General features: G+C 36.9%; 1 protein-coding gene across 1 annotated transcript in view; it reads right to left on the bottom strand.

Moving 5' to 3' along the window:
• Positions 1-25,548, bottom strand: part of MAGI2 (membrane associated guanylate kinase, WW and PDZ domain containing 2) — a 1,347,058-nt gene that overhangs the window by 603,646 nt on the left and 717,864 nt on the right. Inside the window, exon 3 of the mRNA XM_032642294.1 lies at positions 1,850-1,969. Coding sequence (XP_032498185.1) covers positions 1,850-1,969 — 120 coding nt within the window. The remainder of the gene's footprint in view (positions 1-1,849; positions 1,970-25,548) is intronic.

Genomic DNA, 25,548 nt, shown 5'->3' with positions numbered 1-25,548 from the left:
ATAAAGGAAATTTAACATGAACATTGGATTTAATTTTTCCACTTTCTATACAGTTAATACAATCTTTATTTAACAAAAAAAAGAAAGGAAAGGTCATATTTGTTAATCATACTACTCTTGGAATGCTCGTGGATATTAAGGCATTTGTTCTTTGCTACATATATATGACATTTAAATACAGTAACTAAATACAAGGCATTATTATTAGCAGACATGTAAACTAATGAATGCCACTAAATCATGTTGCAAAGCCCACGGGAAAACATACTACACAATTTATTGTCAATTTACTCTGACTTCTTTGATATCATTATTTTCTATATTTATAAGTTATTTTTCATAGATAATTTAAGGCAGCTTATATGATCGACACAGCTTTTCCATTTAACTGCTATGTATGAAACAGATAAGCAACAAGAACAGATTGCACAGCACACAGAATTATAGGCATTATCTTGTAATAACTTCTAATGGAGTATAATGTATAAAAATACTGAATCACTATGCTGTGAAAACCTGAAATTAATATAATACTGTAAAACAACTATACTGCAATAAATATAATATTTTCAATCAATCTTCACTATCATTCATTTTTGACAATTAGAAGAGGAAACAACACTCATATAAAACCATTTTCTTTTCGTGGGTATTTTTGCCTATTTCCTATGAATGTGGAAATAAGCAACTAAATGTCTGACCCATAACTTAGGCACATGTGTCAGCCTAAATTGCCTTAGGAGTGTGAAGTAAAAAGAGATTTTAATACTTCTAACAACTTAAAAATACGGAGTTCTTAAATAACTATAGTCCACTGGGCCTCTACAAGTAAATGAAGGAGGAAGAGGAGGGCCAACTGTTACAAACCCAGTTTAGTTGCTCCTGGTAGACCTCTGACATTTGATGGGCTAAGCAGCAATGCATATGAGTTTTGTTTTTAATATCACTCACTATTAACTGCAGTTCAGTAAAACTAGATTCACCTTTGGATGTAATAATACATACAAATATAGTTTACACATACAGTAACTGTGATGTAAGAATAAAGGTATTATTTTCTATTGTTTTTTAGTTATATTACTTTAAAATTTCATTATACAGACACAGATCTGTAACTTCATTAGACATAAACTACATACATGTAGATGTTACTTGAACATATACATGCAAGCATGTTATTTATTTGTATGTTTCAACGCTATCATTTCTCCTTTTATGGATAAGACTACTGAGGTTCAGAGATACTCACTGGGTTACCTAATATTCATAGTGGGTAAGTAGTAAAGCCAGGTTTGGAACTGAAGCAGATTATGGCTTAGGTTACAGTGCTTTTTCCACTGAATCATACGTCCCACCTTCAAGGTTTTAATTTCATTTGTTCATGTTTGACACGGGCACACAAGGAAACCTGTGGTAGAGCTTTCGAGTTCATCCACAGATCTACACCATCATTTTGCATGAGAGGCAAGTAAAGGCAAGTGAAGTGAAGCAACCGGAGAAAACTACACAGAGGTAGTGACAGGACTGGAACTCAAGCCCTGTGCTCTTTAGATGCTACCTAGAGATGAAGATAATTTATCTGGACGATCACAGCTTAGCCTCAGGATATCCTGATCACAAGGATACTTCAGTGGGTATGTACGTACACATTTCTCTTGGCATCTTAAGAGTAGAATTAACACAGATATATTTTAATTTTTCTTTACAAAATACACTTCTAAAGTGACCTCATTAAAGCTCTCAAACCACAACAACAGCACATTAGTAATCTGGTGTTCTAATGCATTTCAGACAAAGGAGAAAAATGCGACGCGATGAGAAATAAATTCAGCAGCCGTGCTGTGCTTACCTTCATAAGTCCCACTTTCTAGGAGAGCACCACTTTTCTCCAATTCCATAAAATCTTCAACAGTGATGAAAATATAGTCCACTCCAGGAACCTCACCCTCCTTATGTGGCCTTGTGGTGCCTGAATAAGGAAAATTAAAAACAAAAGAAAGACTCTAAGTGATTTGTTGCTGAACTTTAGAAATACCACCATACTTCTGAATATTCAATAACACTTGTTTGTACATCCTGCGAGTTGGCAGTTTGCATTTGTCCTTCTGTTTGTTTGGAAACAGAAAATAGCAGGGGGTTAAGATTAAAGTAAACATACAAAGCATTTTTCTTCATCAAGTTTATAAAGAGTTCATTGCCATGGAATGTGGCTGCATAGGTTTTTCAGTGAAAAATGCAGACCATTGTGCCCTTTTTGAAGAGGTGGCTTGAATATTGGGCCAGGAGTCTGCTAGCTCAGGAATTTACATATCTCTCTTCCATGAATGGACCTCTATTGTTCTGTAGAGTGCTTTGCTATGACATAAAATACAATGGAGAATAGAAATGTTAGCAAAATGTCAATTTACCTTTATACTTTCATGATCTGCTCCTTTATGGGGGGGGGGAGGTTGCTGCCATTTGTTAATTTTGTGCCAAATAATAGCTTATATTTGATTTAAAGGATAAGAAAGGCTTTATTATTACTTAAAATTAAATAACTAAATACTAATTAGAATTGAGTAATAATTAAATTAGTATTATGTTAGTAATATAGTATCCTTCCTCCCTCCTTCTCTCCATCCCTCTTTCTTTCCCCCTCCCTCTTTCTTTCCCCCTCCCTTCCTCCCTTCCTCCCTTCCTTCCTTCCTTCCTTCCTTCCTTCCTTCCTTCCTTCCTTCCCTCCCTCCCTCCTTTCTGTCTTTCTTTCTTTCTTCCTTTCTTTCTTTCATTATTGCCTTTAATTCTGACTGAATTGGGAGGTGACACACTCCAAGGGGTTACTGCATGGGTCCACCACTCTTGTTTCCTGCATCACCTATAGAGTAAACAGCTCCTGTGACCAGGGTGACAGGAATAGCAGCCTGTGGCTCAGTACAGCTCCACTGGAGAAGTCAGTCTCCCAGACCTGCTATCCAGTTTGTGAGGTGGGAACCAAAACAGAGACATATTAAAGGCTATGGGTTTGTTTTCTGGAATACTCCCTTCCCTGAACATGCCTTAAGCTTCTTTTCTTTTTCTATGCCACCTACATAAGACATTTTGCACGTCAGATTGGAATTTTCGTAATGCATACATGCAAATAGTATGCAGAAGTACATAGAAGGCAAATGTGTAAACAAAGTATTAGTACACTGGCAGGCTTATTCCCATGTATACTATACTATTCTCTATAAACAAAACAAAAAGTATTTCAAGTATTTCAAACCCTTAAATTTATTTTCACTCTCCAAAATCTTTATCAACTAGGCCATGTAATAGCCAGTCAGTTCTCCTTTTAGTCTATTAGGATCAAATCTGGACTGCAAATGAGAGGCCTAAACTAATATCAGAATATACAATATGTTAGGGAAATTCGTTTTTGGTAAAAATCATTAATTTCAATTGAAAACATTTTTTAAAATTTGAAGGCATTATGTTCTAAAATTAAATTTTACAACCTTCTTTGGGGGTTGCAAAACAATTTTTTCCCCATAGTCATGTTTAATGACTTTCCCCTGAATTTGTTATTTTATTTTGTTTAACTGAGTCACATTTTATAATATTCCCTACTGCTTTTTTTTTTTTTTTTTTTTTTTTTTCGGTACGCGGGCCTCTCGCTGTTGTGGCCTCTCCCATTGCGGAGCACAGGCTCCGGACGTGCAGGCTTAGTGGCCATGGCTCACGGGCCCAGCCGCTCCGCGTCATGTGGGGTCCTCCCGGACCGGGGCACGAACCTGTGTCCCCTGCATCGGCAGGTGGACTCTCAACCACTGTGCCACCAGGGAAGCCCTCCCTACTGCTTTTAATGTTATAAAATATAAACCTCCCACACCTAGTATGCATAATGTTGTCAAATTAATGTTTCTATGAGAACCTTAACTTTCAATATCCTGACTATTATATGCTTAACCCTTGTGAATCAAAAGCACATTAACATGGTTTTCGGCAATCAATTTGTTCTTCTGTTTCTTTAGAACACACTCTAATCATTGAGAAAAATCATGTAACACAGCTTCAATTTTCCTTCCTAATTTATCTGCATATTTCAGAAGCTACACGCTTTGATTAATTAACTGCTTGCAGTGCAGTAATGCATTCCCAGCACAATGTGAGCACAAGACCACGAGCTTAAGGACAATTTCCAGGGCTGCTGACTTGACTAGAGTGACTCGCCTGCACCAAATTCTAGTGAGCGTGTTTGGGGTTGTGCTCTTCTTGGAAGGACCATGAGTACTTTGGTTCACTGGTTGTTTTTCCATCTACGTCTTACACCTCAGGCCAATGTGACTGACTTTCTGCCTTAGGGATTCGGCCTCCCCTGTGGCTGCATCAGTGTCACCTGTTGCTGTTGACCTGCTTGTTGCTGGCTGCCTATTTGGACTGGGGGTTCGCCTACCTCGCTGTTGCCTGAAGAAGTTCTACACTACAATCTTAAAAGCTGCATTTCCCATCTTTGACATCAATCTTCCATCCTTTTCTCTCATTCTGTTCTTCTGCCGAATTATAACCTCCAGTCTCCTGATGGCTCCTAATTTCCATGATGTTCCCCATATTTGACTTCATTTGCCTTTCTACTAAGGGACTGGGAATCTAACATGTCTTCTTTCCTTTAGTTCATCTTCACCATTTTCCACGTCTTAACAAGTCTTCAAGTTCCCTATTGGCTATTTCATTCAGAGACTGCAGCTGCTATAGAAAACCATGAACTTTCACTGACAAAGTACCCTACAGATTTAGGCTTTCTAATGTTAGTTTTGCTGTTGTTGTTGGACAAGCTTTTGTTTATTCATTTTGGTTTTTTTTTTAATTGAAGTAGAGTTGATTTACTATGCTGTGCCAATCTCTGCTGTACAGCAAAGTGACTCAGTTTCACACATACACACACTCTCTTTAAAAATTCGTTCCCTGTGGTATACGGTAGGACCTTGTTGTTTATCCATTCTAAATGTAATAGTTTGCATCTACCAATCCCAAATTCCCAGTCCATGCCTCTCCCTCCCCCCTCTAATGTTAGTTTGATTCAACTGATGCATGGCAATCCTTTTAAAAAGTGTCTTCTTCCCTCTTTGACCCACCATGTTCTAATACTCAAGGGCTTTGACTTTTCAGCAGAAGACATTAGCTCATTCTCTTTCTGGTAATATGAGAGATACTCTGAATTAAAATTCCTTAAAGATTCCTAATTTCTACCTCCTTCATCTGCATTATCTTATCCTTAATTGTAATCATCCATCCATCTTGCTAAGACTAATCCCTTCTCCTCTGCTTTCTTTCAAAGTCTAGTTTTTATTTTTTATCAAAGTTATACAGATATTTTAAAGATTCTACACTTCTACAAGGTTTGTTATTCTACAACTCTACGTTATTTTTTTTTTAAGTAGACTGTCATCACCCCCCCCACACACACACCTTTCATTTTATCCAGCGGTAAACACTTTGAACTCTTTTAGCTGATTCTTTTGTTTTACCTTCATGTCTTTAAATAATTTATCAATACTTATGATGGCTCTTGTTGTTGTTTTTTATTTTAGTCACTACTGACTGTGATAAGAAAATGAAGATTTAGCTCTTTTTGCCCACACTTCTTCACATCACTTCCTCGTTTTTCCCTTCTCCCATTCTCCCAGTAGAACAAACTTATGTTAGATTACTATTTAGCATTTATAATAATAATACTATGTAAATCTATTTCCAGCAGAACCGTGTACTGTGCTGATTAATTTTCCATTCTTGTGTAATTTTTTGTTTACTCTAAATTTAATCTTTTAATTTCCAAATTTCCACATACTGATCAATATTTCAATTAATTAACCCTCTCCTTGGATAAACAAATCTCCTCTCAGAATATACAAATATATTTGATATTTTGTCAAGTTTATCCTACTGAAGAAATTTCTCCTGGAGCCTTCTGACCTGCTCCAATCTGGACTGTGTTGGCCTACCACACAGCTGCCATCCTGGGATCACCTTTTGCCGTCATCCTGGGATTCACCTTGCCTCTTCCCTGTGTTGTAACCCCTCTTTCCCAGATCCCAGATCTCTTTTTGTAGTACATTCCCTCATTTTGGCAGAACACAACTGTCAGAAACTTTCTGTCAAAAGTTGCGTGGGAGCTACATTTTTGAGACTTTGTATGTATGAAAATGTCTTTATTCAACCCTCACGGGTAGCAAACCTGACTTGGCATTTCAGGAAAATATAATGAAAACATATTATTTCCATCCTGTTCCTCTGTTAACATCACCACCACTTTTCCTGTCATGCATGCCCTGAAACTTTCCCTCAGGGTCACATTTGAGGTCTCCCTCATTCTTTTATTCCCTCTCCAAATAGCTGGCAAATTCTATGCCCTGTAACTCTACAATGTCATCCTTCTCTTCTGCACTATCTCTGCTCAAACACTGCCCTCCTGGACTAAGAAACTGCTACTTCACTGGTGTGCCTGCCTCCCCCTCTTAGTTTATCATTGCACTACCCTATTAGCCCTGGTACAGCATGAGGCTTATCACATACCCTCTCCAAAGGGCTTATCTACCCAATCTCTAGTCAAGAAACTTGGCTGAAAAAGGTAAGGAGAGGAAAATACTGTTAGTTAAAAAGAGTCAGAAGAGGCTCAGATTCCGTTATTGACAATAAAGTCAACTCTCATGATATGCCAGGTTATAGCGTCTCTCTAGGGGGACCTGCCTTGATGCAACATGTGAGAGGACATAATATAAGAATTTTCTGCTTCAGAAATATTTTCCTTCCTGTCCTGCCATGTGTCAATCTCCTTTCCTTTTAGCCTAAATTTTCCACCATTGGAATTACTCTTCAGTTTAGCCAAAATAGAAACTACCTTTAAAACATATGCTATAGTAGATAGGAATGTGAGCCATGGAATCAAACTGTCTGAGCTTGTTGATGCTATCAGCAATATCTTGAGGAAGGTTCTTCATCTCTATAAACTCTAGTTTTCTTACCTGTAAAATGGAAATAATACTAGTAGCATATTTAAAAAGTTAATTTGAAGAAGAAATGAGATAACCCATATACTTAAAACAATGTCTGGAAAATTTTAGGCACTCAGAAAGGATTATATGTTAAGTACTCTTATCTGAAAGAACAGAGATGACATCATGAATAGTTGCTTTTTCCTCATGAATTTTTAAGATTTTTTTTTGGATATGGACCATTTTTAAAGTCTTTATTGGTTTTTTTACAATGTTGCTTCTGTTTTATGTTTTGGTTTTTCAGCTGCCAGGTATGGGGGATCTTAGCTCTCCGACCAGGGATTGAACCCACACCCCCTGCATTGGAAGACGAACTCTTAACCACTGAACCACCAGGGAAGTCCCCCCAGGAATTCTTGCCAAAAATATTAATTGAGCACGTATTATGTGATATTCAAGCACTATTCAAGATACCTGGTATATATCTTTGAAGAACACAGAATAGAATCCTTTCCTTCATGAAACTTACATTCTAACGAGAAGAGACTAAACAAAGAAAATTTTTTTCTAAGTTATATAGTATTCTGTGAAGGGCTAAATCCTATTAAATGACCATAAATCAAATCATTAGCACCTATGGACTATTCTGTGGGACAATTACTGAGATTTTTAACCGTTAGCTTAGACAGTACAGAACAAAAGTTTGAAGAGAAAGACTGTAAAGGACCTGAAGGGAAGCAAAAATCTGCAATACTTATGGGCTGCAGGCTTCAGAGGAGTGAATGACAGCTTGGCTAGAGACCTCTGGGAATCAACAGGAGTTCCACAAAGAGCCTGGTTATATTTTTTAAAGAATCACTAAATTCCTAGAGAGAAACTTCACTTATTTCACGTACTGCTTGGTCTAGCTTAAGTCAATTGACTTATACACTGGTGTCCAAATACAGGTATTTTTGAACTTCCAAGGTTATTTTTATACGGTTGATAAATATGACAGTGCATGGTGGGTTCTGATGACTGGTAAATGTGCACACACATAGACACATATCACCCCTCATTTTTAAAGGAAGAAGGTGGAAGGCATCGTGTGGCAAAAAGATTCTTAGAACTGAAATTCAGAACATCTGCTTTTTATTTTTGTTTTAATATTTTAGATATGTGGTTCTGGGTTAAAACAACCTTTAGCTGATCATCAGTTTTCTTATTATGCAGTGAGGTAAATACTAGATATAAAAGCGTATTATAAAAAGTAAAAACATGAGCACTATGGCAACATGGTTGCATTCCTCCTTAGTAATATTAATACACTACTAAGATTAATACAATTCTAATAAACAGCATTGATGGTATGTTATTGTTGGAATCTTTATAATTAAAGTTTCAAGTGAATTAATTTCATTAAGGCTAAAATTTCCTAAGAAGAAAAAGTTCTTATGCCTAAAGACACAGATTGCCCCGTTTTACTGTCTGGGTGTAAAGAAACATTGAGATAGAAATCCATTTCCTTTGATTACACACTAAAATGTGGGACACAATGATTTAGTCACTATTTAGGAGGACCCTCTGCCTTTTGTTAGACAGACACTTAAGGCCAGTAGAGCTTACGGACTGGATTGCAATACGTTTTTTCACCTTTTGCTGAATCATTTGAAAAGTGTGAAAGTGCACACTTTTAGTGGATCATTTAATTTTACCTTCAGGTATAGAACCTTCAACAACAAGACTCACAAAGTAAGATTTTAGATCTATGTGCCCGGGAAGAAAAGATATTAGCTGGAGGGCTTCCCTGGTGGCACAGTGGTTGAGAGTCCGCCTGCCGATGCAGGGGACATGGGTTCGTGCCCCGGTCCGGGAGGATCCCACATGCGGAGCGGCTGGGCCCGTGAGCCACGGCCGCTGAGCCTGCGCGTCCGCAGCCTGTGCTCCGCAACGGGAGAGGCCACAACAGTGAGAGGCCCGCGTACCAGAAAAAAAAAAAAAAACAAGATATTAGTTGGTCTTAAATCAGTTGCCACCAGAAGAAGAAAGCAATTGGCTGAAGAAAGAGAGAGAAACTGGTGATCTATGAACACCCCTTTGGAAAGAAATACAATTCTAAAAATAAGGCAAATAACATGAAATGTAATGAAGTGTTGTACAATGGTAATTTATAGCTAAAGGTAATTAATATGTAGACTGGAGAAATAGTTGAATTTCCTGAAGCAGTTACTTTATTTTTATGCTGAAATAATTATAGCTACTTCCCTATCTCAAAAGATTATGAATAGAGAGATGACAGTGAAGCAAGACTCAGCAGTAATAACAAGTAATCACACAGCATTAGGAACAGGGTGGAAGCTAGGGAGAATAAAAGAAGAAACACAGATGATTCGTCATATAGCTAAAGCTAAAGCTCACCTTCTTTTACTGCTCTTCTATATTTAGTTGGCGCTTCCCTAAGTAGTGTTTAGAAATGTCCAAAATAAATTTTATTATCCAAATTATGGTTTGTGTATTTCATTCTTTACTATGTCTTCCTGACCACTCATCCAAAGAAAAAAATAAAAGGAATGGAAATGGTACTAAATTAAGTCTTTATCTCCTATTGCTTCTTTTCTTTAAAAAAACAACTTATTTAATAATTGCTAAATTAAGTACAGCGTGAATAACACCTCTTTCAGGAGTTAAGGAAAGAGTACGGTACTTGTGCTCATAAGACATGTTCTGAAGAGAATGAATTTACTCCCAAATGGCTACCTTATCATTGATGCATAGTGAAAGCACATGAAAGTCACTTGTCATCTTGTTACCATGGCAACTGGGGGGTGCCAAGGGATTTTTTTTATTATTATTATTCTACCTTTTAAATGAAAGAACTTTTCTCCTTTTGCCTTAGGAAGAAAAGAGCATGACGTGGGTGGTAAATGTAACCCTAAGGCACATTTCCCCTCAGCCTTCTGATAGTTCCTAATTTTAGTAAAATGCTTAAAAAGCAGTCATTGGCTTACAAGACAGTATTACTACCTAGATGATAGTCAGTCCAGTCATCTACTGTGATTTTTGTTTTGTTTTGTTTTTGTGGTACGCGGGCCTCTCACTGTTGTGGCCTCTCCCGTTGCGGAGCACAGGCTCCGGACGCGCAGGCTCAGCGGCCATGGCTCACGGGCCCAGCCGCTCCGCGGCATGTGGGATCTTCCCGGACCGGGGCACGAACCTGTGTCCCCCACATCGGCAGGCAGACCCTCAACCACTGCGCCACCAGGGAAGCCCTACTATGATCTATTTTGATGTGCTGAAAGTCCCACAGTGCCCATTGCATCACAGGCAGATAGGTCACTGTGTGAGAATCTGAGAAACTGGATTATTTTCTTGTGCATGTTTCTAAATATATATTTTTCTTTATTCCTGGTGTTTCTCAACTGCAAGCTGGATAAAATAAATCTTGACCGCTAGGGTGACTTCCTCTAGATTCAACCTTAATTTCCTGAAGATACTTCTTTAGTTTGTCAGTTATTCATTAGCAAGTGTGAACACCATCACAGATTTGTGTACTTCCAATAAAAACATTCAGGGGATTCCTTGGCCGATGGCTCTCATCAATTTTTACCTAATCAGCCTAGGCCTTAGGTTTTATTATACTCATTTTCAATCATATAAAATCCAGAAGTATGATTTTATACAGATACAGAGCTAAAGCAAGCAAAGTAAATAATATAGTTTGGGCCACTGATTCCCATGTGATAGATTATAAAGCAATGTGAGATTTATACATTTCATATCAACTGAAGGGGGAGGACTGGGTTAAGGTCAGAAAGGAAAACATACAATTCAAGTCAATTAATCACCTGTTAGGTTTTTCATTGGATTATTCATTGCCTCAATAAAACCCTATGAATGCTTTATAAAATACTGAAGACAAATCCATTTGCAAAACACCAGTAGTAACTTTGACTTATTTTTTTAACAGTGCATTGTTCTAAACCTCAGGAATTATTTTAAAACTCTCTTATCCCCTAAAACAGGATACTGTTCATTAGTGTTTAAGGCTGAATTGACATAGACTAGTAATGTTACATATCTTTCAGACACCGAGACTTTTTTGAAGAAGAAATCTCTCCTTGAACATCTCTGGATATAAAGGTTCAGACTAATGTCCCATACGGCACCAATTACTGTTTTACATCTTAACAGTTTGGATTGAGGCAGCATAATACCCAAATGGATGGTTCTTAAAATGTTGGATTTATCAGAACTACAGGGAGGCTTGTTAAACACAGATTGTTGGGTGTCACATCTGGAGTTTCTGATTCAGTGCTCTTGGGTGGGGCCTGAGAATCTTCATTTCTAAAAAGCTCCCAGGTGATATTGATGCTTTTAGTCCAGGGATAACAATTTGAGAACCACTGCTCTAACCTCACTCATATCTCAGGGAACCCAAACTAAAAGCCATGTTTTAAATGTCATTGTTAATTTAACCACAACACCTCACAAAGCATGTGGTTCATGACTTGTCATTGGCCCTAGAGTAATCTACAGCTGTGTACTGGGTTCAGAGGAAACAATTCATTAGTCGTTTGTTGGTGTAGAGGTGAACAGAGTCATGAGAGGTACGCTGGAAAACCAAAGTACTCTCTTATGCTACTGTACATTGCTTTCTCATAGTTCTCTTAGAAGTTAAATGAATTTGGAAAATAACTGACAAATCTCCATTTATGTTTGCTTATAAATAACTTTCATTATTATCTGAAGTAATACAAAGTATCTTGGTCCTATGTGTGCAACAATATGGCTTAAATTCTGAAAGACATAGGTGGCTTGAATATTGCTCACCAGGAATGACAAATATGGCAAGAAAAAACAAGTATCTAATACAGAAAATCTCTTGCACTAAGAAAAACTGTGGTGGATTAAAAAAAAAAAAAAAAACCTAGAAGACACAAATGAAAAATCTGTGGACCTCCAACAAGTAAGAAAAAAAATAACACCTCATTATTTCCCTATGCCAAGGTATCTGATTCACTAAATCATAAATTATAGTTTGTCTACAACTATACTAATAAGACTAAATCAGGGGATGAGCAGCATACATTGTGGAATTAGTACCCATAAGGCTCTAGGTTGGAACAAATTATTTAGACAAACATATCCTTTCATCAGTTCTATGATTCCACTCATAGAGTTATGCCCCAGCTATAAAAACCAGAGAAGATAAGGGTTAGAGGTGAGAAATGTCATCCAAAAATCAAAGTTTATCTTATTGACCTTTGTCATTTGAACTCAAAACCCATGGCACTAAGTAAGAAAGACAGGCAATGTTTCGGGGTGATCATTGCTGAAGTGGATACTTGCATATACATTTCCAATTCTAAGGCTTCTACACTAAATGATCATACTTAATTACTGACAGAAACAAGTCACTGTTGACGGCCCACACACTGAAGAAGAGCTGGGGCAAAGTGAATTATATCCTAATTGCATATCATTTGAATCATTACAGCTTTGATGACAAAGAATTCGTAAACTAAATAACCACTCCTTCACAACAAAATCCATCTCCTCTACCCAACAGATTGTTGAGGAAACTTTAGCTGCACGAATTACTTTCTCCTGCAAAATTCTGTCTTTATCTCACTCACATTCACAGTCTAGAATAATCCACTACTCACAGATACAGAGAAATGACTAGGTAAAATGACACACCCAAGGAAAATCAGATTCCTAGACAACTATGTACTTGGCTTTTTGATCCATTCTCACAATATATAATAAACCTAACTCCAGGATAAAGGAACACTGTACCTTCACTGATAAAACACAGTAGTAAACCATAATCTTAATAGTCTTAAACTGACTATTAATTTCCTGATTTTTCAAGATAATAGAAGATGAATGCTCCTTTTGTTACCAATTAATTCCACTTTGAACTTTTTATTTCAGTTTTCCAATATTTAATTTAGATATATTCCATATCTGACATTCTATAGGACTAATAAAAAGAGATTTTGATTCCCTAATTTATTATTCAACAGATAATGTTTCAAAATTACATGCTGAGCTAAAAAAAGGAAACATCCGTCCTGACTTTTTATAGAAACAATATATATTTAGTTTGAAGTTTTTATACTTTCCTCATGTAAAATTAATCTAGGCCAGAACTAAACTGTGCAGATACCACCAGTCCTCTGAGCAATGCACTCTACTCTTTGACCTTCATTGCATAGAAGGTTTAGTGAATCACAGTTTTATCATTTATATTTATTAGAATCTTTCAATGACATTAACTTTTAGTATCACCATATGTCTCTACAGCATTCTATTGATATATTCTGAAATGCCCAAGGTGGATCATAGAATACAGAGTCTATAAAATACCAAAAAATCCAGACGAAGGTAAGAAGACAGTTAACTAATCAGGGATTTTAAAATATTGAAATGCTTGTCAGATTATATGGCACAAATCATGTATTTGAGTGATCAATTTTTATTTATTGAGGTTCTCAAGTATACACATGTCAAATAATTACCAAAGGAAAAAAAGAAGAAGGGTGGGCCAGCCATTAAATGTTGAGCTGTGTGACCCAGCTCCCGTTTAAGAAACAGGGAACAAATCAATAGAATTAGAAATGAAAAAGGAGAAGTAACAACTGACACTGCAGAAATAAAAAAAATCATGAGAGATTACTACAAGCAACTCTATGCCAATAAAATGGACAATCTGGAAGAAATGGACAAATTCTTAGAAATGCATAACCTGCCAAGACTGAATCAGGAAGAAATAGAAAATATGAACAGACCAATCACAAGCACTGAAATTGAAACTGTGATTAAAAATCTTCCAACAAACAAAAGCCCAGGACCAGATGGCTTCACAGGTGAATTCTATCAAACGTTTAGAGAAGAGCTAACACCTATCCTTCTAGAACTCTTTCAAAATATAGCAGAGGGAGGAACACTCCCAAATTCCTTCTACGAGGCCACCATCACCTTGATACCAAAAGCAGACAAGGATGTCACAAAGAAAGAAAACTACAGGCCAATATCACTGATGAACATAGATGCAAAAATCCTCAACAAAATACTAGCAAACAGAATCCAACAGCACATTAAAAGGATCATACACCATGATCAAGTGGGGTTTATTCCAGGAATGCAAGGATTCTTCAATATACGCAAATCTATCAATGTGATAAACCATATTAACAAATTGAAGGAGAAAAACCATATGATCATCTCAATAGATGCAGAGAAAGCCTTCGACAAAATTCAACACCCACTTATGATAAAAACCCTCCAGAAAGTAGGCATAGAGGGAACTTTCCTAAACATAATAAAGGCCATATATGACAAGCCCACAGCAAACATCATCCTCAATGGTGAAAAACTGAAAGCATTTCCACTAAGATCAGGAACAAGACAAGGTTGCCCACTCTCACCACTCTTATTCAACATAGTTTTGGAAGTTTTAGCCACAGCAATCAGAGAAGAAAAGGAAATAAAAGGAATCCAAATCGGAAAAGAAGAAGTAAAGCTGTCACTGTTTGCAGATGACATGATACTATACATAGAGAAGCCTAAAGATGCTACCAGAAAACTACTAGAGCTAATCAATGAATTTGGTAAACTAGCAGGATACAAAATTAATGCACAGAAATCTCTGGCATTCCTATATACTAATGATGAAAAATCTGAAAGTGAAATCAAGAAAACACTCCCATTTACCATTGCAACAAAAAGAATAAAATATCTAGGAATAAACCTACCTAAGGAGACGAAAGACCTGTATGCAGAAAATTATAAGACACTGATGAAAGAAATTAAAGATGATACAAATAGATGGAGAGATATACCATGTTCTTGGATGGGAAGAATCAACATTGTGAAAATGACTCTACTACCCAAAGCAATCTACAGATTCAATGCAATCCCTATCAAACTACCACTGGCATTTTTCACAGAACTAGAACAAAAAATTTTGCAATTTGTATGGAAACACAAAAGACCCCGAATAGCCAAAGCAATCTTGAGAACGAAAAAAGGAGCTGGTGGAATCAGGCTCCCTGACTTCAGACTATACTACAAAGCAACAGTAATCAAGACAGTATGGTACTGGCACAAAAACAGAAAGATAGATCAGTGGAACAGGATAGAAAGCCCAGAGATAAACCCACGCACATATGGACACCTTATCTTTGATAAAGGAGGCAGGAATGTACAGTGGAGAAACGACAGCCTCTTCAATAAATGGTGCTGGGAAAACTGGACAGGTACATGTAAAAGTATGAGATTAGATCACTCCCTAACACCATACACAAAAATAAGCTCAAAATGGATTAAAGACCTAAATGTAAGGCCAGAAACTATCAAACTCTTAGAGGAAAACATAGGAAGAACACTCTATGACATAAATCACAGCAAGATCCTTTCTGACCCACTTCCTAGAGTAATGGAAATAAAAATAAACAAATGGGACCTAATGAAACTTCAAAGCTTTTGCACAGCAAAGGAAACCATAATCAAGACCAAAAGACAACCCTCAGAATGGGAGAAAACATTTGCAAATGAAGCAACTGACAAAGGATTAATCTCCAGAATTTACAAGCAGCTCATGCAGCTCAATAACAAAAAAACAAAAAACCCCATCCAAAAATGGGCAGAAGACCTAAATAGACATTTCTCCAAAGAAGATATACAGAATGCCAACAAACACATGAAAGAATGCTCAACATCATTAATCATTAGAGAAATGCAAATCAAAACTACAATGAGATATCATCTCACACCAGTCAGAATGGCCATCATCAAAAAATCTAGAAACAATAAATGCTGGAGAGGGTGTGGAGAAAAGGGGACACTCTTGCACTGCTGGTGGGAATGTGAATTGGTTCAGCCACTGTGGAGAACAGTATGGAGGTTCCTTAGAAAACTACAAATAGAATTACCATATGACCCAGCAATCCCACTACTGGGCATATACCCTGAGAAAACCAAAATTCAAAAAGAGTCATGTACCAAAATGTTCATTGCAGCTCTATTTACAATAGCCCGGAGATGGAAACAACCTAAGCGCCCATCATCGGATGAATGGATAAAGAAGATGTGGCACATATACACAATGGAATATTACTCAGCCTTAAAAAGAAATGAAATTGAGCTATTTGTAATGAGATGGATAGACCTAGAGTCTGTCATACAGAGTGAAGTAAGTCAGAAAGAAAAGGACAAATACCGTATGCTAACACATATATATGGAATTTAAGGGAAAAAAATGTCATGAAGAACCTAGGGGTAAGACAGGAATAAAGACGCAGACCTACTGGAGAACGGACTTGAGGATATGGGGAGGGGGAAGGGTGAGTTTTGACAGGGCGAGAGAGAGTCATGGACATATACACACTAACAAACGTAGTAAGGTAGATAGCTAGGGGGAAGCAGCCGCAAGGCACAGGGATATTAGCACGGTGCTTTGTGACAGCCTGGGGGGGTGGGATGGGGAGAGTGGGAGGGAGGGAGACGCAAGAGGGAAGACATATGGGAACATATGTATATGTATAGCTGATTCACTTTGTTATAAAGCAGAAACTAACACACCATTGTAAAGCAATTATACCCCAATAAAGATGTTTAAAAAAAAAAAAAGAAACAGGGAAAAAGGAGAAAAGTGACTTGATCAAATAAAATAATCAGCATTCCAAGAAAAAAGAAAACACAAGTACCTTGATGTTTTTTCTTTTTTCTTAGCCAACAGACAATTTTATGCCTCTGAATGTTAAACAAAAAGGGTGGGGGGAAGAGGCAGAATACTGTTTCTGCCTTTCTAAGACCTAAACATCAGACACGCAGCCATCCTCAACCTAACCTAGATCTATGTGACCCTTTAGGTTTGAAGGGCAGCAGGACTCAGTTTCTATGCAATTGTCATAAGCTCCCAGAACCTCTAGTCTTCTTTCCAGGCCACTGTGCTCGCTTCTTGATTGGACAGAAAATTAAAAGTGATACAAGGTAATGTGTATAGTGAACTGTCACATATTCATTTTGTGACCTTTGTTGGAAATATTTACATAAAAATATCAGAATAAAACCACATGGTAACAAATATCTTTGGCTTTATAGACTCTCAAATCATGTTTCTGAGGGTTGCAATTATCATGAGAGATTAAGAGAAGCATGAATTATAAAATACAAAATAAAATTTTAAGGACATTTCAAAAGAATGCTATTGAAGGTACTTGTGACACAAGATATTGAATTAAATAGTGAATTATCAAAATAAATATTAGATTCTTTAGAGAGAATATTTGTAATTTTAGATAAATCCTTACCTCCTTTATAGAGAATAAAAAAACAAGGCTACCTGCCAGGATTAATTGAGATAAAGTACAGAAAAAGAGATGAGAACACCGTCAGTGCAGCAGTTGACTCAGAAACCTCCCCAAAGTAGCATGATGGCTGGAGAGCTAACACTTCTCTGGCTTTCAAACCCAAAGTATTAAGTACTGTCCTCTAGAAAAAGAGCTAAAGAGTCTGGTATTTGAGACAACTAGAAAGGCAACACCTCCAAACTGGACTGCAGGGCATTAATGAATCCATATCAAAGTCAACATTGTTTGTAGGTTTAACATCCAAGAACAAAGTTAAGTAGCTCTTTATCTCTCCAAACAGTTAAACTCCAATTGTCCCTTTGGAATAGGGATTGGCAAACGTTTTCTAAAAGTCACATAGTAATAACGTAGGCTTTGCCAGGCATAAGTCTCTGTGGTATCTACTAAATTCTGTCATTTTAGGTGAGAGCAGCCACAGATAATACATAAAGGAATGAGCATGGCTGTTTTCCAATAAAACTTTTTTTACAAGACAATAGGCTGTATTTGACCTGCAAGCAGTAGCTCTCTTGCCCATGCATTAGGTCTTTCGATCTTTTGTGTCTTGATGCTCTTGTCTCCTCGACCTGTACTTGTAAACCAACAAGATGCAACTCAAATACCGGCATTTGAGTGCAGCACCTCAATATAGAGAAAAATATGACCATTTCTGATGGTGTGGTCAGCATTAAGTGTAACATTTCACATATATGCTCAGGGAAATCTCTTTGAAAAATTCTCGAAACGTAACTAACTAGGCAGGTTTCTAATACACAGACACAAAAATGGGGGGAAAATCTCTGGAAAGACACACAGGTATGTGTTCCCCAAGAAGCAAAATAGACTGTCCTTAAGCAATCTTTGAACTAGTTTCAACACGTAATTGTAAGGAGAATTATGTGATTTGTGACACTACACCAAGAGTAGAAACACACCTGTTCCTATAAGTAAAGCAGTGAACAAGCTTCTCCATACCCTAGGTATTGTGCTGAGGGCACTGTATCTTTATGTGGAAAATAATGATATCTTGCTGACCTTGCTGCCATGGGGTATAATTTCATTAGCAATAATTCTGCAGCCTATGGAATTCAGCAAACATTTAATCCAGGGAAGAAGTATTGAGCCTCTAAGTGCTTCTGAACTTCACATGTAAATTTCATCATGTTATATCTGTAATGCCCTGTATGCATGCTATATGTCTACCACGGGAATCAGGTTACATATGATTTGTAGGAGAAACTGACAGTCACATTCACATTTTATATGTGCTAAGAAATTTATTATTTTCTGATATAAAAATTAGCAATTACATGATAAAGTTGTATCGGAAAAATATACACATGAATATAAGCTTTAAATTTAGGACCATATCTTGGTAAAACTCTCATGATATATGAAAGTAAGACAAAGAAAAAGAGAATTATCTTAGGCTAGGCAATTCATGATACTTGGTTTCATATTTCATTACAGTAAAATATTGAAAATAACGTAGCTTATTTATTAAAGAGGAATTTCTCCTGCTGAGACAATCTGCTGATTTGTAATACATTCAGTAATACATTTTTGAAAACTTTTTTAAACAAATGTATCATTTGTCCAAAGACATATGGAATGTTCGAGAATGAATGTTTATCTAGTAGAAAAAAGAAAAAGACACGACTGATGAATATAGCAAAGTAAGGAATTGTAGGGGAAGTTTCCTTGTGTAAATAATAACATTAACAAGTACTAATGTGTATTGAGTTCTAACCTTGTGTGAAGCATTGTACTATGCACTTTGAATGCATTAGATCTTTTACTTCTCTTAAGAACATAAGGTGGGTAGCATTCTATCCATTTGACAGCTTGAGTAACTTGTCCAAGTCACAGGGCTGGTAAGTGGCAGAGTCAGGATTTAAACCCAGTCAGTCTACCTGCAGAAGCCAGGCTCCCAAGTAATAGGGTACTCCACTCTCACGCATGAAATGTTCTATACAGATTTTGTCACGAGGGACGGATGGGAGCAGTGGGTGGGGGTGATAGGGAACTGTGCTTGGTGAATGGGAGGTGGGAAGCCACCATTCAGAGCACATTCAGATCAAGCATTCTACTAGGAGAGAATAACAAAACCAGGAGTCAAGTATCCTATGGAGGCATAGGAGGAAATAAGACATTCTCTAAACTGTTACTGAGTTAGGGTGGGGATATCCAGAAAGATAATTCAGAATTACCAAGAAAGTAGCTGCAGAGCACAAAAGAGAGATATCTTTGGAAAGAAAATCCCAAACTTGTAAAACTGGAATGCTACAAACATTTTAAAAGAGCTCTGAGCAGAAGAAAAAGTAGTAATTTCCTCATCATGGAAAAATTGCAAAATGTTAAGAATTGAATGAAGTTTTAGTTATTTAGAGCATATGCCCCTTTTTTCCACATTTCTCAATAGACTTTATTTTTTAGAGCAGTTTTAGGGTCACAGCAAAACTGAGCAGAAAGTACAGAGAGTTCCCGCCTTCCTCTCCCCACAATACACAGCCTCCCCCAACATCTACATCTCTCCTAAGCGTGGTACATTTGGTACAACTAATGAACCAACACTGCCCCATCATTATCAACTGAAGTCCATAGTTTACATTGGGGTCCACACTTCTGTGGTGCATTCTTCAAGTTTTGACAAATGTATCATTACATGTATCCACCATTACAGTATCATGCAGCATAGTTTTACTGCCCTAAAAATCCTCCATGCTCCACCTATTCATTCCTTCCTCCCCCAAAACCTGTGACAACCTTTTATTGTCTCCATAGTTTGCCCTTTTCCAAGATTTTCTATAGTTGGAATCATACAGTACGTAGCCTTTTCAGATTGACTTCTTTCACTTACCGATAGAGCATGTATCCCTTTTACAGATCACGTTATAAAAATGTGACTTGTAGAAATTTCAAAAAGTATTCTAACAGTCAGTGCCTATACTGACTGTTAGAAAGACAAAAAAAAAAAAAAATTCTGTCATGAAGGAAATGTCAAGTTATTAAGATGCAGACAATTGCAGCCACCTGTATAATAATTATTTCAAAACAGCATTTAGAATGGTAAATATAAAATGTATCTTGAAAATAATTTAAAAGATAAGAGATGGTTTAAAGCACAAAATAATAACACTATATTGTGGGATTTATAACATACGGTGAATTAAAATGTATGATTACAAGAGAAGAGAGGCTCGGGGGAGGGGAATAGAAGTATACTATTGTAAACTTCTTATATGTGAAGTGGCATATCACTTGTTGGCTGACGTAATACATTAAGATGTATAATATAAAGCCCAAAGAAACCTCTAAACTGGGCACACAAAATTAAAAGATAGAAATGATTGATTTAGACCAAAAAAGCAAGCCCCAATTATATGCTGCCTATAAGAAATACATTTTAAATACAACCAAAAATGTTAAAAGTGTAAGGATAGAAAAAGATGTGTCATGTTATGATTAAATGAAGGCTGTCATTCTGTAATAACATCAGAAAAAGTAGATTTTAGAGCAAAGAATATTAACAGAGATAAAGAGGCTCATTTCATAATAATAAAGGGGTCAATACATCAAGAGCACATAAAAAACCCTAAATGTTTATGTACTTAGAGAGTCAAAATACATGAAGCAAAAACATAGAACTACAAAGAGAAATTTACAATTCTCCAATTCTACACAGATTTCAACACACCTCTTTCAGTAATTGATAGAACAAGCAGACAGAAAATCAGTAAAGATACAGACCTGAAGAGCACTATCAACTTAACCTAACTGACATTTATAGAATACTCCACCCTATGGCAGCGGCATAGTACACGTTTTTTAAGTGCACATGTAACATTTACCAAGATAGACCATATCTGGGTCATAAAACAATTTCAATACTTCAATATTGTTCTAATAATAAGAATGACATTTTCTGAGCATAATAAAATTAAGTTAGTAACCAATAACAGAAAAGCCCTAAATATTTGGAAACTAAATAGCATAGATCAAGGAAGAAATCAAAAAGGTAATTAGAAATTATTCTGAACTAAGTAAAAACGAAAACACAAGATACCAAAATTTGTGGGATGGTAATAAATCAAGAATTAGAGAGAAAGTTACAATCCAAAATATCAATACTGAAAAATAAGAAAGGTCTCAAATCAACGACCTCAGGAACTAGAAAAAGAAGAGCAAACGTTGGTTCATAAACTGACCTCACACACACAGGGCAGGGAAAAGCTGAAGAAAGAGACAAACCACTCCAACCAGGTATGTGGCAGGTTTAACAAGCAAGGGACCTTAAATATGAGACTTGGTCTTGGGCGGTTGCAAGAGGAATATATCTCCATGCTCGCCCACCAGAATGTTAAAAATTTATATAGAGGTTAACTGTCCACAGAGTCTTAACAACACATTGTTTTCTCAAGGCTGTGTGCTTGAAAATGGCTCCCACTGTGGGAACGACGGGCAGAATGTACGTTCCAAGGACAGGGAGGGGAGTAAAGAGCCTTCCGTTGCGCAGGTCCAGCTCTCGGGTCAACTGGCAGTCATGTCCTCTTAATGGCCTCTTCCAGTAGCAAATTAAACCGAAAGTAAGACGTAAGAAGAAGAAAGGGAATAATAAAGACAGAGTAGAAGTCAATAAAATAAACAGAGATCAATAGACAATAAAACCAACAGCTGGATCAAACTAATAAGCTTCTAGCCAGACTGATATCAAAAAAGAAGAGACAAATTGCCGATATTAGCAATGTAGTAAAATCACTACAGATTCAACAGATATTAAAAGCTTATTAATGAGATACAATTAACAAATTTAGGCCAATAAACTTGACAGCTAAGGTGAAATGGACAAATTCCTAGACACAACCAAAGCACATTTAAAAATACATACATAGCCCGAGTAATATATATATATATATATATATATATATATATATACACACACACACACACACACACACATACACACACCTGTGTATATATTTCAGTTTTTGGTTAAAAACTATCTCTCAAAGAAAACTCCAGGGCCAGATAGCTTTCCTGATGAATTCTACCAAACATCTAAATAAGAAATAACACCAATCTACACAAACTCTTTCAGAAAACTGAAGAAGAGGCAATACTACCCGATTCATTTTACAAGACTAGCATTACTCTAATCCCAAAACAAGGCCAAAAGTGGAAGGAAAAGAAATTATAGACTAATATTCCTCATGAACATATATACAAAAACTCTTACAATATTTTAGCAAATGGAATGCAGCAATATAAAAACAGATAATACATCGGGAACAAGTATTTATACCAGGCATGCGTGTATGTGTATGATATTCTACTATGTAAACTTATCACAATCTATTTACTCTCCTATTGGTTGAGTATCAATGACATTTATGTTGTTTCCAAATTTTTAGTACAACCAACAATGCCACAATGAAAATTTTTTGTATGTCTCCTCTGCACACGTTCCTACTGCATATACTTAGCAATATAAACAATACTATATCAATAGTTTTCCTTTACAAAGCTATAGAAAAATATAATGGGGGATCCCAAATATAATACTGAAAAAGATAGGTGAATCTAGCTCTTTCTCCTTGCCTGTACAGCCAACTGTCACTTGAAGGAAAATCTGACCATTTATGACAGCTTCAAATTGTCCTTTAACACTGCTCAATAATCACAATTATACTACCTCACTTCGTCTCTCTCTACAGTTTTTTCAAAACTATTGCTCTCTTTTCAAATCTCCTTCCTTCTTAGATATGTATACTCTTGGTTATCCTGTCTCTCTTGTATATTCAATCTTATAATTAGACACAGGTTGAAATAGATGCTACTTGGAAATAAGTTACTGTAACCTCTTTGATGGGCAAGTAGCAATAAATAAATACCAACATTTAAAATGTATAAACATTTTGATCAAATAATTCGACCTCTAGAAATTTACCATACAAATATTGTCTCACAGACCAAATATGTATATACAAGGATGTTCATTGCAGCATCCTTAGAGAAAAAACTAAACATAAAACAATTTCTTCCCCCATCATTTTCAATTACTGATTAAAAATGGTTGGTACATAGAGTACTGGGAAAAGAAGAGCTTCCATAAATCCATGCTTATATTCTATGTCTTTATGTTAGCCTTACTTCCAAAGATACAACAGCTGTAACATGAAATATGGCCAATCCTCACGATTTTCTTTCAGCAGCAAATCAAACACTGGTCTCTTCACTAGTTTTTCACTTATTTCAGCATCATTTAAGATAGGAACTCTCAATTTTGGCTACACATCAGAATCACCTGAGGAGATCTATAAATTAGTGGCTCTACCTCAGATAAATTAAATCAGAATTTTGGGGTTAGTGTCCACTGGTTGCTTCCCAGGTGATTTTCATGTCCACTACATTATGAACCACTGATCTTGGGATATAATCAGTAATTTGGCTTATCATTAGCAAGCTGAAATCTTTAAATGACTTCCAATTGATTTCTATGTATTCTGAAAATTTAGGACGATACTGAAATTTATTTTGTTTCCGGGAATTCTGACGCTTGCTTCTTCTATCTGCTATATAGATTGCTGGTGTCAGTCTAAGACGTTTTGCGACAGAAATCTGATACACTGAAGCTTTACACAAGTTTTACCCTGGGTGACCAGTCTCATGACTTCAGAAGTTCTGCAAGCTCATACTCTTACACATTTCCACGTTCTACGTAATGTGCTGTCAGGTCAGCCCCAATATGGTAATTAATTTCCTTTAACTGAAACATTCTGGTTCCATTAGGTAATCTTGAGTGCCTTGTTAAACTTCACTTCTGTTGGGTAGTGGCACTTGTTTTATTCCCACAATGACTTTTTGAAAGAAACAATCTCTACCATTTCATGCCTGGTCCTTTTTCTTGGGAGTGTAAAAGTTGTGATCAAAAAGTAATAAGACAGGGCTTCCCTGGTGGTGCAGTGGTTGAGAGTCCGCCTGCCGATGCAGGGGACACGGGTTCGTGCCCTGGTCTGGGAAGATCCCACATGCCGCGGAGCGGCTAGGCCCGTGAGCCATGGCCGCTGAGCCTGCGTGTCCGGAGCCTGTGCTCCGCAATGGGAGAGGCCACAACAGTGAGAGGCCCGCATACCACAAAAAAAAAAAAAAAAAAAAGTAATAAGACACTTTTTAAAAAATTTGCATTTTTAAAAGATACTTTTAACAAAACCATCAGAACTTGAACATGAAAATGAGTATTTACACCTTAGGAGACTATGCACTAGTTAATTTTTTTTTTTACAATTCTACTTTGGGAATTGCTTTTAGAATCAGCGTCACCTTTTTGGAACATCCACTATCATGACAAAATTTCAATGTCCCAGACTAAATTTTATTTGTGGAGACAGCAGTTAAAGTTTGTTTAGATTGAAATCTACTGAATCTTTTGGATTATAAATTAAAGAAGTTAATACCATCTGGTTCAAAACAGAGGTGTGACTAAAAATAATGAAACTATTTTCTTTGTGACTACTCCTGGTATGGGAGTAATTAACAAAACAATTTTTTTTTTCACAGCAGGTGGTAGCTACCCAGCTGTCAAATTATCCCTAGGTTATTAAAGCCCTGTGTTTTGGCACGGTCATCACTACTGTTATTGGCATAGAATTATACAGATGGGGACAGTGGTGTATGGGAAAAAGGTTAGAGTCTGGATTGTAGTATGTGATTTAATTTCCCTAGTCCTAATATTCCTCATTTGTAAAATGGGAATAATAAAGCCAACCATGTGAAAGTGCTGTGAGGATTACATGAGAAAATATAATAGTTTTAAATGCTTTATCTCAACACTTCTCACCTCCTAACATGCACAGGAATCTCCTTAGGATCTTATTAAGATGAAGTTTCTGATAAGTAGGTCTAAGCGTGGCCTAAGATTGTGCATTTCCTTTTTTTTTTTTTTTGCAGTACGCGGGTCTCTCTCACTGTTGTGGCCTCTCCCGTTGCAGAGCACAGGCTCCGGACGTGCAGGCTCAGCGGCCATGGCTCACGGGCCCAGCCGCTCCGCGGCATGTGGGATCTTCCCAGGCCGGGACACGAACCCGTGTCCCCTGCATCGGCAGGCGGACTCTCAACCACTGCGCCACCAGGGAAGCCCTGATTGTGCATTTCTAACAAGCTCTCAGGTGATGCTGATGCTGCTAATCCATGGACAACACTTAGAGTTGGACGGCTTAGCCTGGCCTATAGTAGGTAAGTCAGTAACTCAATAAGGATTA

The sequence above is a fragment of the Phocoena sinus genome, chromosome 9 (genome assembly GCF_008692025.1).
Source record: "Phocoena sinus isolate mPhoSin1 chromosome 9, mPhoSin1.pri, whole genome shotgun sequence".
NCBI lineage: Eukaryota > Metazoa > Chordata > Mammalia > Artiodactyla > Phocoenidae > Phocoena > Phocoena sinus.
The sequence above is the reverse complement of the archived record's forward strand: the minus strand, read 5'-3'. Positions and strand labels throughout refer to the sequence as shown.